The sequence below is a fragment of the Pararge aegeria genome, chromosome 17, assembly GCF_905163445.1.
Source record: "Pararge aegeria chromosome 17, ilParAegt1.1, whole genome shotgun sequence".
Taxonomy (NCBI): Eukaryota; Metazoa; Arthropoda; class Insecta; order Lepidoptera; family Nymphalidae; genus Pararge; species Pararge aegeria.
The window spans coordinates 7,289,455-7,304,677 of record NC_053196.1 but is presented as its reverse complement, the minus strand read 5'-3'; the positions used below and the strand labels follow the sequence as shown (position 1 = coordinate 7,304,677).

The following is a 15,223-nucleotide window of genomic DNA, read 5'->3' as shown; positions in this document are numbered from 1 at the left end:
ACGGAAAGTCGTCGGACTGCATTGCATAGGTACATAGATGTAGTTAGGCACTGACTTTATGGTAGGTATATAATCGACGCCGGCCTTTCTGAAGTAAGCTTCAGCACTAAAGCCAGCACTATCAAGCTGCAGAAAGATTCATCAACACTGGTCACCTCCCACAATGAGAAGGGGTGAAGGTCATAGTCCACCACGCTGGCCCAGTACGGATTGGTGGACTCCACAAACCTTTGAGAACATTATAGAGAACTCACAGGCATACAAGTTCCCTCACGATTTTGCCTTCACTGTTGAGTGATATTTTATTGCTTAAAACGCACATAGCTTTAAGTGAGAGATGCGAGCTGGGATTCGAACTCAGCCCCCCGAAAGAGAAGTTGAAAATTAATACGCTGAAATATAATGACTATAATTTACTTTTCGGGTTTTTACAAGCAACCGTTTTTAACGAATTTTATGAGGACGTAAAGCAGGCATTCGCAAGTACTAAATAATACCTATTCCATTAATCAAATCATTACGATCATATCGTTGTCCATATACTAACTCTCAGTAATGAATAATCAATAATCTATGTAAACTCAACCGTGTACAAATCTGAGATAACGTATGCGTATGAAATAGCTATAGCTTGTAATAGGTTATACGATTATTGTCACCACCCATCCTCTTCATGCGGGTGTCGTACGGGGTTACTAGGGGTGTCATATTTGCTACTACTAACTACTACGATCACCAACCATCTTCGCCCGCTGGGAGAGGCCGTTAGTCCAGCACTCGAGATTCATGACATGATAGGCTTGAAATAGATACGATGATTTTTTCTTATTGCTAGGGGTATATTATATAAATAAACATATTAATAGCGGTTTCTATACCCACAAAGTTCGTTTGATATACGAGATCAGTATGAGTTAACAAACCAAAGATAAGCGAAGTCTTTGCTTTGACTGGGTTGAATGGCCGCCCGTCTTCCATCGCACACTGAACAGAGCGGCGGGGGGTGACGGGGCATGCATTATTTCAAAGTTTCTTTACCTCGTTTGCAAGATACCAGTCCAAGAGCGGTTTGATATAATAACAAAATATGTCTCTTTATTATTGTTTGACAACATAAAATTACGTAGAAATAGAATAGAAAAATAGAAATAAAAATAATATATATATTATATATATATATACTACGCATTGGCGGGGTGGAGTGGTAATAGAAAGAGAAGGGATGAGGGAACGAAAAGAAAGAGGGAGAAAGAGAAAGGTTTTATACACTACTCGCTTGTGTATGCGACTGTCGCGCCTGCACACGTCTCATTTAACGGTTTTATTCCACGCACTTTTCCACGCACTTTTTTCCACGGATTTTTTCAGCAAAATCCCTATCCCCTCCAAGCCTGCCGTAAGGAACTTCGTTCCAATATCGTACCCAAATGCATATTCAATTTTCAATTTTGGTTTAATAGTTATTAGAAAATTCGGGCCACGTACAAAGACTACTAATTGAGCTGTTTTCTAAGATCCGTCTGTATGTAAGAAAGACTGCGGTGAAAGCTAGTAAGGTAGTTTTATTTTCTTAAGTTTTTACGGGGTTCTAATATTTACTATAAATTCTCAAACTATGGAAAACAATTTGTATGTGAGGACTGAGGATATAAAAAAAAAATCGTGAAATTTTAAAACGAAAACAATACATATGCCCGCAGTGAGTCTATAAATAGTGATGTGACAAGTATTTAAACGGTCTAATATTAGCTTTCACTTAACACATTAACGCCTCGGTTTTATGTTTGTGTATTCAATTCGATGTTTCATCGAGTTACTTTTACATTCTTCAATGGAAGATTCCTTTCTCGGCATTGCATGGCTATGAATTATTTAATGGCGCGTCCAGTGCGAGTGACGGGACTGCCAAATTATCTGTTACGTAATGTGATTACGATCTTTATTGTCGTATTATCAGGAACCATTGAAAATAAATCATCTTTGAGCTATTAACTTGACACATCTTGAATTTGTTGTCACCATTTTCATCCTGAGCCTTTTTAGGTCTCGCTGCTGGCCTCGTAGGAGAGAGCGTTCTATAGCTTAGACCAACCACGCTTCTCCATTGAGGTTCGGCGGGTCTAGGATGTGGATAAACGTAATTCTATAGATCAATATTTAACCTTATAATTTATTTGTAACCTTACTTATATTTCAACATTACAGGCTAAGACATCGCATGAATCAATAGAACAAACCAACTTACCAGCACGCCTAAAAATGTTGTAGTTTTATGTGTCCGCATCACAATAGCGCATTGTCCTCCGGCTTCCTTTAGAACTTACTAAACTGTTACTTCAAAATCTTAAAACTACTGAAATTAAATATAGCTCATTTTACCCGTGTAATAAAGTAGCCTTTCAATTATGAAAAAATAAAAAATAAAAATATTGATTGCAATCAAGAGGGCGCCATCTAGTGACAGTACTGTTTCCCAGTATTTAACTAGAAGGAGCTCTTTCGGTTCCGTACAAATAGTAGCTAACATTCATGCAATTGAATAATGGTAAATCGTCTAACTCTAGGCTAAAACTCAGTGATTTCAGAGTTAAATCCTAACTAAAATTTCTTTTTCTTTCACGCCCTAACTTAGTAAACCACTCAACTTGATTTTAGCATTGAATTAGTGGGAAGGACGGAGAGTTACATAAGCTATGTTTGATCCCAGTAAAACAAACGGTTCTCACGGGATTTTTAAAAACCTGTAATAACGCGTACAATGTATGTTTCTACGGAGCAAAATACCTTTATACGTACTTTTCTTGTGGTGTAGACATGATCCGTGAAGGCGACACATGCTCGCCGTCTGCCCCATGCGGGCGCTACCGCGTACCGGAATCCATCCGCGTGCCGCTGCACCCACTGTCACTGCATCCCGATACTAATTATCGACACTTCATTTCCACTTCACTATTTTGTTCAGCACACCTTTTTACATCTTTAGTTTGATATATTATAGTTTGATACTAGCTATAGTTAACATGAGTTAAGTTATTGGAGTAAAATCGTCTTGATTATCCCACAAACTTGTATTACAATGTAAATTAACAACTCTATAATTACCAAGGAGGGTATTCTCTTTGTATCGCATGCAGTTATTTTTTTTTTTATAAATATAACCTAAAATAAACTATGTAAAACTAAATAAAATCTAAAACGTCTTCGAAACCACCGCAGCGAGGCACAGTTCCTAAGATGCAGGCAGCATTGCCCCTTTGGATGGAAGAATTTTTTTTTTATGGTTATAAAATTGAAAGTATTTTTATAGTAATCATTGAAGCACCAGGAAGATGGGTCACCTGATGGTAAGTGAACAGAACACTCCGCAGGGCTTGCAAAGAACGCGTTGTAAGTTTCACCCCGTGTCCTCCCAAGGCATAGGTGTCAAACCTAATGTGCCTAAAATTAGAACTGAACCTGAACTAAAATTTTAAATTTATAACATATATATACAGGTTATTCAGTTTCCATGGTACCTATAACTAAAACAAAATGTGTAATTTGTATCTCATTCCTCGCTGACTTATTCCTATACCAAAATGTATGTGCTTGTGTCTCTATCGTAACGCATCTTTGTTTTATCGAGTTTCAAATTTACAACGATTCAAAAGAAGTTTAACTTTATAAAACCTAGAGGCACGGAATCTACGAAATAATCCTTAATTAAACAATAATAACAACAACAACTCTGTCTCTAATGCAAATAAAATATTCAGATACAAAATGGACTCGACAAATTTAATCTTGACTTTACAGGAAAACTCGGCCGCGAAACTTCGCTTTGGGAGCCTCTTAACAACAAACGCGTCAGTTATGCAGATTTTAATCTTCTTAAAAACGGGTGCTTCGGATGTTGTTGCCTTTCGTTAACATCGCGAGGCCACCGGCAAAATGTACGTTAGCATTCTGCTCTTTTCATTGTTACGTTTTTTATTCGCAATTTTACGAACATTTTTGTTACTTATGACAGGTTCGCGTTTGGAACGCAAATGTCTGTCATCTTTATTTACAGATTTGCTACATTATTTTTTATGTTTCTAAAATTATTATATACTAGCTTTTGCCCGCGACTTCGTCTGCGTTTGTTTTTTTTTTTTTTGACACACATGGACATTAAATTTTTTAAAACTTCTATGCGCATAAAAAATATCTGAAAAGAACTGTCTGACCAGTCTCAGCTCCTCCTATCCCTTACAAAAAATAGCAATCGTTATAGGATGAATCGTGATCGATTTGTTAGTTGATTTATATGCTAAAGGTTAACGAAGAACACTTCTATAATTTTTTATATAGTCCTTGTGTAAAATCGTCAAACTTTTTCATCACCTCTCCCAAAGCAATGAAACTGAGCATAATTTCGGAATAAAAAGTATCCTATATTACTTCTATTACCTCCAAGAATATGTTTCCAAAGTTTCATGATGATCGGTTCAGTAGTTTTTGCGTGAAAGCGTAACAAACAAACTTACACTCACATTTATAATTTTAGTAGGGTAAAAAGTATCCTATATTACTTCTATTACCTTCAAGAATATGTTTCCAAAGTTTCAAGAAAGCGTAACAAACAAACTTACATTTACATTTATAATATTAGTAGGGATACAACGTGTAACAGAATTACGAAGTAATATTGAAAGATGCATATGTATATTTTAAGACTACTAACTAAAAATATTAAATGAAAAGAAGTATATTCATTTTTCCATACAAACGAATTCAAAACATTTTAAGTGTTTACTTATGACAACTTTATTGAAGATACAAGACCGACACGCCTACGTAGAATAACTATCATTTACGCGTTGTATAGGTTGTAATAATTATTACCGTGGCTTCACCTGGTTTGGGGTACCAGCTGAAATTCAGCGCTGCAAACCAAGGAATGTAACGACAAAAATCTTTAATTACTTAATCTTAATATTCTACAGCGATACAAAGAATATTATTACAGATAGATTCACCAATCCTTTGGAAATATCTGGGAGTAAGTGTGCGCGTGTGTTTCAGATCGTTCTGTGTAAAAATATTATTGACTTTTTGTATTTTCAATAAGTATTATCTTAAATAAATCTACATTAAATTTTATTTTATAAATTTCGGGCCAGTTATAATTATATATATGCATAATTTGTGTTACACTTAGGAACGGTCAATAGCCAGTTATATTTTGCAATATCACTAGGTTTTGTGCGCCACTCCGTTCGCACTTATCTACAGTTGAGTAGTTGATTCGTAAAAGCGTAACAGGGAAACAATCGCATTTATAATATTCAGTAACTTATACAGCCGAAACTGCGTCCGTAACAATAATATTTTTATAAATACCAGTCATGATTTCAAATGGAACTATAAAGAAAACAAATACACCTAAATACATTCATTTTGGTATTCTAGTTCCTATTCTGTGGGCGCTTGATAAATTGGGACGTCGCGTCGTCGTTTCAAAACGGAGAAAGTAACCGAATTGAATGACAGAGAGCACAAAACAACGAGTGGCATTGATTAATAGTCATGTGTACACGCTTTGAATGACGTTCATGAATGGAGTTAGTAGTAGTATGGCATTGTATGCTTTTATATCGCACGATACGATTTACCATATGACTAAGTTATCGTTTCATGTTGTATGGGCATTTGGCATCGTTTCAAATGAACCAACTGACGTCTTTACTCAGTGCCACTTCTTGATACAAATTACCATACGACTATGTAAGCCTTTTCAATTGGCAAACACGTCCAATGTATGGGTTTTTACCTAAGTGTGCTTTTTTCAAAGATGACCCTCACCAGGCGCATCTCCATACAAAAGTAATCTCTAGACAATTCTACTATTAATAATTTTTACATCTACTATTTGCAAAATTTAGAGCACCACGTATAGCTATCTAGCTAAGCTATGTGTTTACGTTGCCGCATTGACGCAATCGACTGTTTAGCTCTGTAGCAAATATACCACAACATCTTCTTAGATCACTCCTCTTTCTTAAGTCATACTCACTCGACTTGGTGAACAGTTATTTTTGAAATGTCTTAACATTGCAATTTTATTTTGATAAATCTATCGCGTCGTTTTCGGATCGTTGTCGTCTAACAAGAATATATCTAATACCGATCGATATAAGTTCTATGGCTTGGTAAATATTCACCCAGTCATTGAACTGTGGTAAATTTTTTGTTTCTCTTTTAATTACTGTAAAGTCGTTTTCGAAGATTTAATGAAATCCAATATCAGTTATAATTAAGGCGGTCAGCCTATTGTTAACGTTGCTTAGCCAACGCAAACGATTAACTAGCATAAATTAGCCCACACCCTCTAAAACTAACTACAATATTAGTTCAGTAATACTATGTACTTTAAGTACATAGTTAACCTTCTAAGGCCCACCAATCACGTCGATAGAAAACAAATGCATATCGTAGTGTAATATGAATTGGATATTGAACTACATAGATGGAACAAGTTCCAAACCACCGGAGTAGATATAATATATTAAATAGCATTTGAAAATCTGAGTTACTCCCGTGGAGTTGATGTGTCTTATCCAAAATGGTCAAACATGCTAGTTTAACTTGGACTTAGATTTTCGTTGCCAAATCAACGGACGAAATATCTAGGTGGACATAACTTTAACATAAATTTTATAAGGATTTTATTCGGATAAAAACTTTATAATAAATTACGAAGCCATATTTATAAAAACTTACAGAAAAATCGTTTTCAAACAAAACTGAGAACATCGTAACAGAAATATGTATTGCCCAATCAAGAACAATACAAAATGATGGTGACTCTAGCATTCAGGATGGCCCAAATATTTAACACAATGCGCGTAGGCACCACTAAACGGCTATTAAGACCGACATGCAACACAAATTGTAACTAATGACGTCTAAGGTTACAGTACAAACATCTCTTCCAAGGTACTTAAGCAGCGTTTCACTTGTTACAATTAAAGCACTAGTTTTGATTAACCCTCGGCTACTGAAGTCATAAATATCACATCGGTTGTACTACCAAAATCTATTTTAGTTTGGTCCTAATTCACATCATTGCGTTGAAATTAGACCACAAATATTTTACAATAATAAAGTGCAATTCCCGATGCTGATTGGACTAAAAAACAGTAATTACTAAACCATGTCGAGATTTTCCTCTATTCACTTTAATCAGTAGAAAAAACTGGTTGATGTTATGTTTAAAAAGCGTCAAATGACGGTGTCTAATTAAATACTGTAATTGTTGGATTGTTTCTTCGGAGGCTATTAGTATATAATGCTATTTTGGATTAAGCTATTGTTGAGAGATAGTTATCGTAGAGGACGCTTATTGAAATCCACATCAGTAGTTTCAACCACAATACATTAATGTCCAAATATGGCTCTCCTATAAAACTTCTAAAATGTCTCTTGAAACAAATTAACTCTTCACCCCTCGATGTTATAATGGAATGGAATTTGAAACTTATTTCAGCTTCAACAGTACTGACATAACTAAATTACAGAAGCCCAACAAATTATGCATTCCCTATATTATTAGTTAGCTACATAATGAGATTGCTACCTTGTAGTGATTCTTATGTACGTGTAACTATCAAGGTAACTATAAAGGATTTAATTAATCTGACTGAAACCTACTAAATCACATATTCGACATTTCGCCGAACTTAAGTAAATAACCCAATCGAAGACGCAAATGGTCTGTAGATACAAGTAGTTAATGCCATTCTTGACTACGGGGACTGGTACGCATCATTTACAGCGTCAATGCGACTATCGCTATGGTTTCCGAATGGATGTAACAATGGATTTTCATTGTGTTGACTTACACCTGACCACTATACAAAGTTTTAGTATTGGCTAAAATTAATAGTTTCTACAATAATTATACAAACAGCATAAAAAAAACAATCACGACACAAAATACCATCGCTAGGTTGTTCTTAATTGTGTAAACTTCCGATATCTAAGTTTATAAATTTTAGTTTTTATTAAAGGTAATATACTTTTAAAAAACATTTAAGTCGAGGTTGCTTAACATTCTTACAAGTAATGAATAAGTACTAGAACTTCATGGAAACTAGGGGTCCCCCTTTCATCTGCTTACCAGACAGAATGATGATAAATTGTGCGAAAGTTTAATTTTGAAACGTGAAACTTCAGGGTTTTTTTTCGACTTCTTTAAGGCCTAGAATCTCTACCTGTACATTCTGATTCAGTAAAGTATTTAGAGAACTTTAAGCTGGAAGGCTAAACATTTAAAGGACATTTGTATTTTTACCCGGTTTGGAATAAGCATGACTGCAATATGTCTACAAAAGTGTAATAAAACTTTTTATTGGCCGAGGTAACATGTTATGGTCTAGTATGCTAATAAAATGTACAACATAATAAATAGGAGAGTTTATTAGTGCTAAACTAACATAGGTACTCATAAATAGACAAATGTGCTCGTACTGTTGAGCTGTGAGGATGAACATGACGGTCATCATCAAAAGTCACAGCGGTAGGAAAGAAGATAATGCAGGCTAAGATAGAACGTGCTTGAAATAGTATTAGTAAAGCAAGTTTCGAAAAAAGTTGCTTTAAGAAATCTATGCTATCTTAGAATTCAAAACCTGAAAGCGATACAACAAAAATCAATAGCATATCACTGGCCTCAAGACTAGAGCTAACTTAAAATATCCCCAATCCCTGGATCTAAATTGAATCCACGATGAATAATAAATTGCAAATTTTGCTTCAGGAGATAAACAAATCTTGTGATCTAAATAAGAATGCACCTTACTAAATATAACCATGAAGGTCGTGTCTAGTTTTAATGCTATTATGGTGTTTATATACAATTCATTCCTTAGCTATGTAATTGCAGCTGTAAGAAGGGGGCATGTGAGCTACTTTTCCTGATCAGGCTAGCAACTTGGTGATCGGCAGCAAAGTCTGCGATTTTAGTTTATGTTTATTGCCAAGAGAATCTGAAGAGTACGTATCCTCTGTGAGCATATATCTATCACGCTCATACAGACAAGAATTTCCACTACTAATTTGTTTTTATAACCCATTTCAGTTACTTTGGTCACAATATCCGATGCCTATTCTTACTGTGTCGATAGCGTTTGTGTTTATAACACAACAATTATCGGAGTTGTTGTTATAGTGGCACGGTATAATACTCGAATTACGTATTATAGCCAATCACGCTTCAGCAAGCCTTGCGGTCGTGACAGTGTCACTGACTATCTACGCCAATAGTCTCCCGAGCAAATTTAAAGTGGTAAAATACGTATGCGCCTGCGCTTACTGTGCCTATACAGTAATGTTCTCCGAGCAAGTAATGAGAATTGTAATTCTAATAATGCTTCCGCGTTGCAGAATGCAATGGTTCCCCCGAGGCGACAAGGTAACGCAATCTGCGATGCCAGCTGCGAATACTAAGCAATTCGTAATGTATTCATCCGGGAAAAATCGTGCGCCTCCCACCCCAGGTACACCCTTCGAATTGAGAATCATCGCTAAAATTTAGGTATACCTACTTATTGTTATTATACGATTTTTGTTCAAAACCTGAAGGCTACCAAACAGTTAACTGCGATTTCGGTTACGAATATTTTTTGTTTTCCCGTTTACATAATTAAAAGTAGCCTAAATTTATACCATATTTTAAATCAAATTCAAAAATTCTCTATTCATGTAGGCTTATCACGGGAACTTATGAAGCGTTCATACATAGATATATGTTTACATAATAATGAAAGCTACGTGATGGTGATAGCTAAGTTCGCCAACTTAAACCTAAAGTTACGAGGATTCCGAACGCGCACTGGTCTAGTAAGAGCCCGCAAAAAACTTAGCCGGGTATTTTTTTGTTATCACCATCTCACAGTTAACTAATATTCAGCTATGAAGTTAAAAAATACCCAAGCTTTTTTATCGTTTAAGGAATCCTTAATGTTATAATAGGAGAATTATATTACATATATGTATAATTACTTATATTGAAGCAAGTAAGGCCTTAAGTTTGATTTGAGTGTTCTTTTGAAATCGGGATACTTAAAAAGCGAGAGTAAATTAATACGTCTGTTTGTGACTGGAAGCCTCACTAGAAAGGTCTTCTTAGTTTTGTATGAAACTTGTTATTTTGCCATTTATTTAATTCTATTCATCTAATCAGAAATTAAAGGGTCTCTCTATTTTTATGCTATTTTTGATATTATTAATTAATACTTAGTATTCCATAAGTTCACATACCTTGTATATTAGTTTATTAGTCAAGACGTTTAATTATAGCAAATACTATACAAGTTTAGTCATAATAAACCACTGGCGCGTCAAATTATTTACGAGTGTATTCCTGAAGATACCACTTCTTGGCGCCAGAAGCTATAAATTTTGCGAGTCAAAAGCATTAAAATCTCGTTAAAACGCTATCCAGTATCGGGTGCCTCTGGTACCTAGTAGTTACAGCTCGTCGACTCTGACTGTGTGTAATGTAACGTAATGAAACAACCGAGAACGCACGATGGACCCGTCGTCATTGCCAAAGCGCAACAAGTGTGTTCACTCAACAAATCGTTAAACTAATCTACCCGATTAATCGGATGGAATGTAGAAAAAAGAAAAAAGTTAGCGCGTGAGCTTAGTCGTTTACCGTTTGTTTACTATATCCTGTCTGTATTTTATGCATGTAAGTATAAGTTAAGTTTCCATAAACATGATTGTATAAATGACTAATATTCCTTGATTTGTCGTAATTTCTTTCATCTAAATATTCGTAATCCTACTTATCATTGTTATATGTTACTCAATGTCGCAAAAACGGCTTAACGGATTTGGATGAAATTTGGCATGCATGTAGACTTTGACATGGAAAAGAACATAGGCTACCTTTTATCCCGATTCCTTAAGAAGTTCTCGAGGGAAAATTGAAAATTGTTTACGAGCTAAACCGCAAGCAGACAGCTTTGAAATTTGGTATGCATGTTACCTATGCTATGAAAAAGGTCTTTCTATACCGATCTCTCAAATACTTCCCGTGGTAGGATTAAAAATTGTTAACGATTCGTTCGTTAACAATTTTAGAAACAATTCTAAAGTCGACGCAGCAAAAGTCGCGGGCAGTAGCTAGTAAGAATATAATGCAGCTTTGGTTGCAGTACCTATTTCTAAGTCATCACCATCAATAGCCTAAATGACAGTCCACAGCTGGACTAACCCTTCCAACGCAAGGGTTTGCTTATAATCACCACGCTGGGCAGTCGGATTGGTGTTCACAGTAGATGGTAGTAGTAGCACAGAAGACGCTGCTGCCCGTTCTTCGTATGTTCCCTTAGTCGCCTCGTACAACACCCGCGGAAAGAGGAGGGGTACAGATCCGCTGTCAACACACCGCTTCTCTAAAATCATTAAGTCAGTAAGAAAAAGGTCGCAAAAATTTCTAATAGATGTCTTTAAGCATTTATTTAGTTTCACTCGACGGAAAATTGTATGGCATTTGACAGCATAAATGCTTAAATATAGGCGCACGATGAGGCCTCGACAACTGTCCCAAAGTCGTTATTTATCAATATCAAATATAATAAGTTGCTAAAATAGTTTTCTTATTACGGTTAAACGAGATGATGCTTAACAATATGTTTTAAAGGAATTTATATAAAAAGACTTTATAATAATTATTCGTATAATAAAAAGACTTTATTATACGATTTTTATTTGATTCAACTACTTCAATTAAAAGAATATGCCAAGGGAACAGAAACAGTTAAATAAAAAAACGACTTATTTAAATGTGGAATTGTAAAAGTATTCATTGCAGCCAAGGGCTAACTTGTAGTGCAATCAAAATAAAATATAAGTCGAAGAAATTATATTGCAATATAAATGTAGTCCAATTATTAACTCCACTAGACATAAGTACTATTCCGGTTCGGTTCGAACCTACCACGGAAATTACGCTGTAGGTACCGAGAATCGTATGACTCAGAGTCTGGACTCTGGACGTATTCAGGTTTAAACTTCTTTTTATTTACTTGTCTCTACCATAAAGGAAAGGTTAGACCAGTCTCGATTGATCCGACGACTTGTTGAGGTAAGGAAAAAGTGAGACATGAAAAGCATCCTTGAGTTCTGTAGGCCGAAAAGAATGTATGCCATTGTCAATACAATTTACAAAGACAATGGACAATGGTGGCCATGTTTGGATGACACCTAATGTGTTATTTATACATTAATTGTGTGGTGCGTAGTATTTTAGTTGTTTATTGTTTTTAACTTGTTAACTTAAACAGCTGTACGCATATTCCCAAGACATAAGAAAGCCGAATAATCACACAGTATCTATCACCAATGACATAATAACAAGTATCTACCAATATTTTTTTATTTCAAATCATATTCACAAAACAATGCATTTTATCGACAAATACCAAACACATACCTCAAGTATTAACAATAAAAAATAAACAATAACAAATAATAACTACGGAGATTGTGGCCGATAAAAGTAGTATTTACTAACTAGTTCCCTTTGTGAAGTTAAAAAAAAAACAATTCTTTGGAAATATTCTGAGCACATACTACGATAGTAACAAAAAATACCTTCATCTCACATTTCTTCAAAAAGATTATTAATCACTTATTGTCCATGGATATTATGCATATGTCCATCATCGAAATCCAATGATGGATACTTACTCCATGTGAAAGAAGACCTGCAATCCTTTAATGTGACATTAATATGAAACTGAAGAGGGATGTACGCTGCTTTAAAACGTATTGACAGAATTCGACGATTATTATTACCACATGTTAGTGATAACTGATGAGCGCTAGGACTGGAAAGGAAATATATGCTGAGGGTGGCTACCATGGTGTTTTAGTAGTTAGAAATCCTACAATCGGGTATAGTTTTAGAAGATTTATCCCCGTCAACAAAAAAAGGAGAGGACACCACTCTAGGATGCAATTTCACAATGAATGTAAACATTTTTCTAAGTTAGAACTCACTCAGAACCTTGGGATGATATATAGTCAAACAAGCTTACTATAAGACCAATAAGGCATTTAGTAGAGTGTACAATGCATGTCGACTAATCGAGCAACAAGACCAAGGAGCGAGCTATCGCCGCGGAATGCTGCCACAAGGTCGGGAGCATTCATCATGCGATGCTAATCTGAGGTTTCTACGTTAAGCATATCCTTGTTCACGGGTAAAACATTAATGCAAGTCATATAAAATTATAAATCTTAAGGATATATTAGAAAATAAAGAAATTTTATTTATTCAGATCCCATTTTCAGATTTAATGACTGATAAAGATTTGATAAATGCAGACAAGGTGGCATAAACAACTAATAAAATGGTTCTTTTAAAAATGATATCAGTTTAACTATTCAGCGCATACAGATGAGTTCATGATGTACTCGTATTACGAATAAGTGCGATGCGCAATCATGCAAAAACACACTTACTTACAGAAGAAGACAAAAACCACTCAACAGAATATAAACACAACATGCCCGAATAGTTTTTTCAACCAAAACAATTACTAAACGTTTTCAACGTTCAAGGCTGCACAGTTACGAGTTTTAATAAATTATAGGAATTTTCCAGTATAAGCAGTAGTTCGTTATTTAAATTTAACTGCGTTATTGTGGATAGAAAAAAAAGTAATTAGTTTCTGAATTTTAAAATAGAGGCATTACCAGGCAGGTCCTTTATATTATCAGGATTTACTTCAGGATTTACTGATGATTCCCGCTTTCGTTAAAATGTTAAATTTTTTGTTTGCATATCAAATTTAAGATTACTCCCTTCTAATAAGGTATAGCATAAGGTATACTCGTAGCTACTTTGTAACGCGATATAAGTAGTATTATCATATTATGATGTTGATTTTAAAAGCTTCTGTATTGTAACCTGTATACGCAACTAAATACAAATTAAAGCGGAAATAAAATAATACTATACCGAAACATTTCCTAACGAGTGGGCAATTCATCAAGTACTTCCAGGGTGTGTGCGGAGGATGTTTTTTCTTCTTACAGCTCCTATGCGAGGGGTGATGGCACCGCTCAGGGGCCCTGGTGTTCTTCGTGAACATTCCGAGTACACCCTGACACTTCCATAGACTGTCACATCACTGGCACTACTGACAACACTACACGCACTTGTCGCTGATTCTCCAACGACTCACTTCCACTAATCACAAAGAATAACGACAAAAAGGTCACCTGTAGCCATCACCCTGCCAGCAAAACACTACACGGGAACAGCGAACATTAACTGCAAAGAAAAGAAAACAAAAAAATGTAGTAACACCCCTCCCCAAGGAAAACAAAAATAAACAGGGTAATAGGACTGGACAAAAAGTAGGACAGACATATTGAATAGTTCTTGTTAAGTGCTCCATAACCTAAGCTTCCGCCGTCACTAGTCACGAAAGAACAAAACAAAAAATATACGACAGCTACTTTTTGTACTCTGAATGCGCCGTTATGAGATGAAAGTGAAGTATGTCAATGTTCCAACGACATTCTGACATGAATTTTTATCAGCGTACACGATCTATTGGCTTCGCATTAATCTCGAATCGAATCCCTTCTTCTACTGGCTGATTTAAAAGAGATGTAGGCATAGTAAGAAATTGAAATGCGTGACGTTTAATTCATACATTTTACATCCAAAAGTTAAACAGTGCATATAAATTGTATGCTATCTTAGTATGTGAGGAGGGCAGATGGTCGTTGGATAAACTAAAGTAAAAACCAGTTTCGATATCGCTTTTTTTTACCAAAAACCTTTACTAAAGGACAAAGTGCCAGAAATGTTAGAGTCCATAGTGATAGTGAAGATTTTGGCGGATATTAATATTATAATAGGAGTATCCTGATAGAATACAATGCAGTAAGCTAAAACTATCAAACGTTTAAGTTTAATAAAGATAAATTGTGTAATAACTTAAATTGAAAAATTTGACGTATAGTCAAAAATATCTTTATTCAAGTAGGCACTTATCATACGTCATTACATGAGAAATGTGTACACGGTAGTGACATGATAGCAATAACCATATTCGTGAACTTAAAACTAAAGCTACGAGGGTTGCAAATGCGTCCTGGTCTAAGAAGAAGCCCACAAAAAACTTAGTAAATACGTAAATTCGTTTAACGAAACAAAACAAATAGCTAA

General features: G+C 35.2%; 1 protein-coding gene across 5 annotated transcripts in view; it reads right to left on the bottom strand.

Annotated features, from left to right (window-relative positions):
- The window catches only part of LOC120630796 (dual 3',5'-cyclic-AMP and -GMP phosphodiesterase 11-like), a 183,205-nt gene that overhangs the window by 150,086 nt on the left and 17,896 nt on the right, over window positions 1-15,223 (bottom strand). For 2 of the 5 annotated variants that reach the window (XM_039900075.1, XM_039900076.1), the window contains exon 2: window positions 14,003-14,317. In XM_039900075.1, the coding sequence (XP_039756009.1) occupies window positions 14,003-14,135 (133 nt within the window). In that variant the 5' untranslated portion in view covers window positions 14,136-14,317. Of the gene's footprint in view, window positions 1-2,796; window positions 3,010-14,002; window positions 14,318-15,223 lie in introns of all 5 variants that reach the window. The other 3 variants (XM_039900077.1, XM_039900078.1, XM_039900079.1) reach the window with 3 other exon arrangements.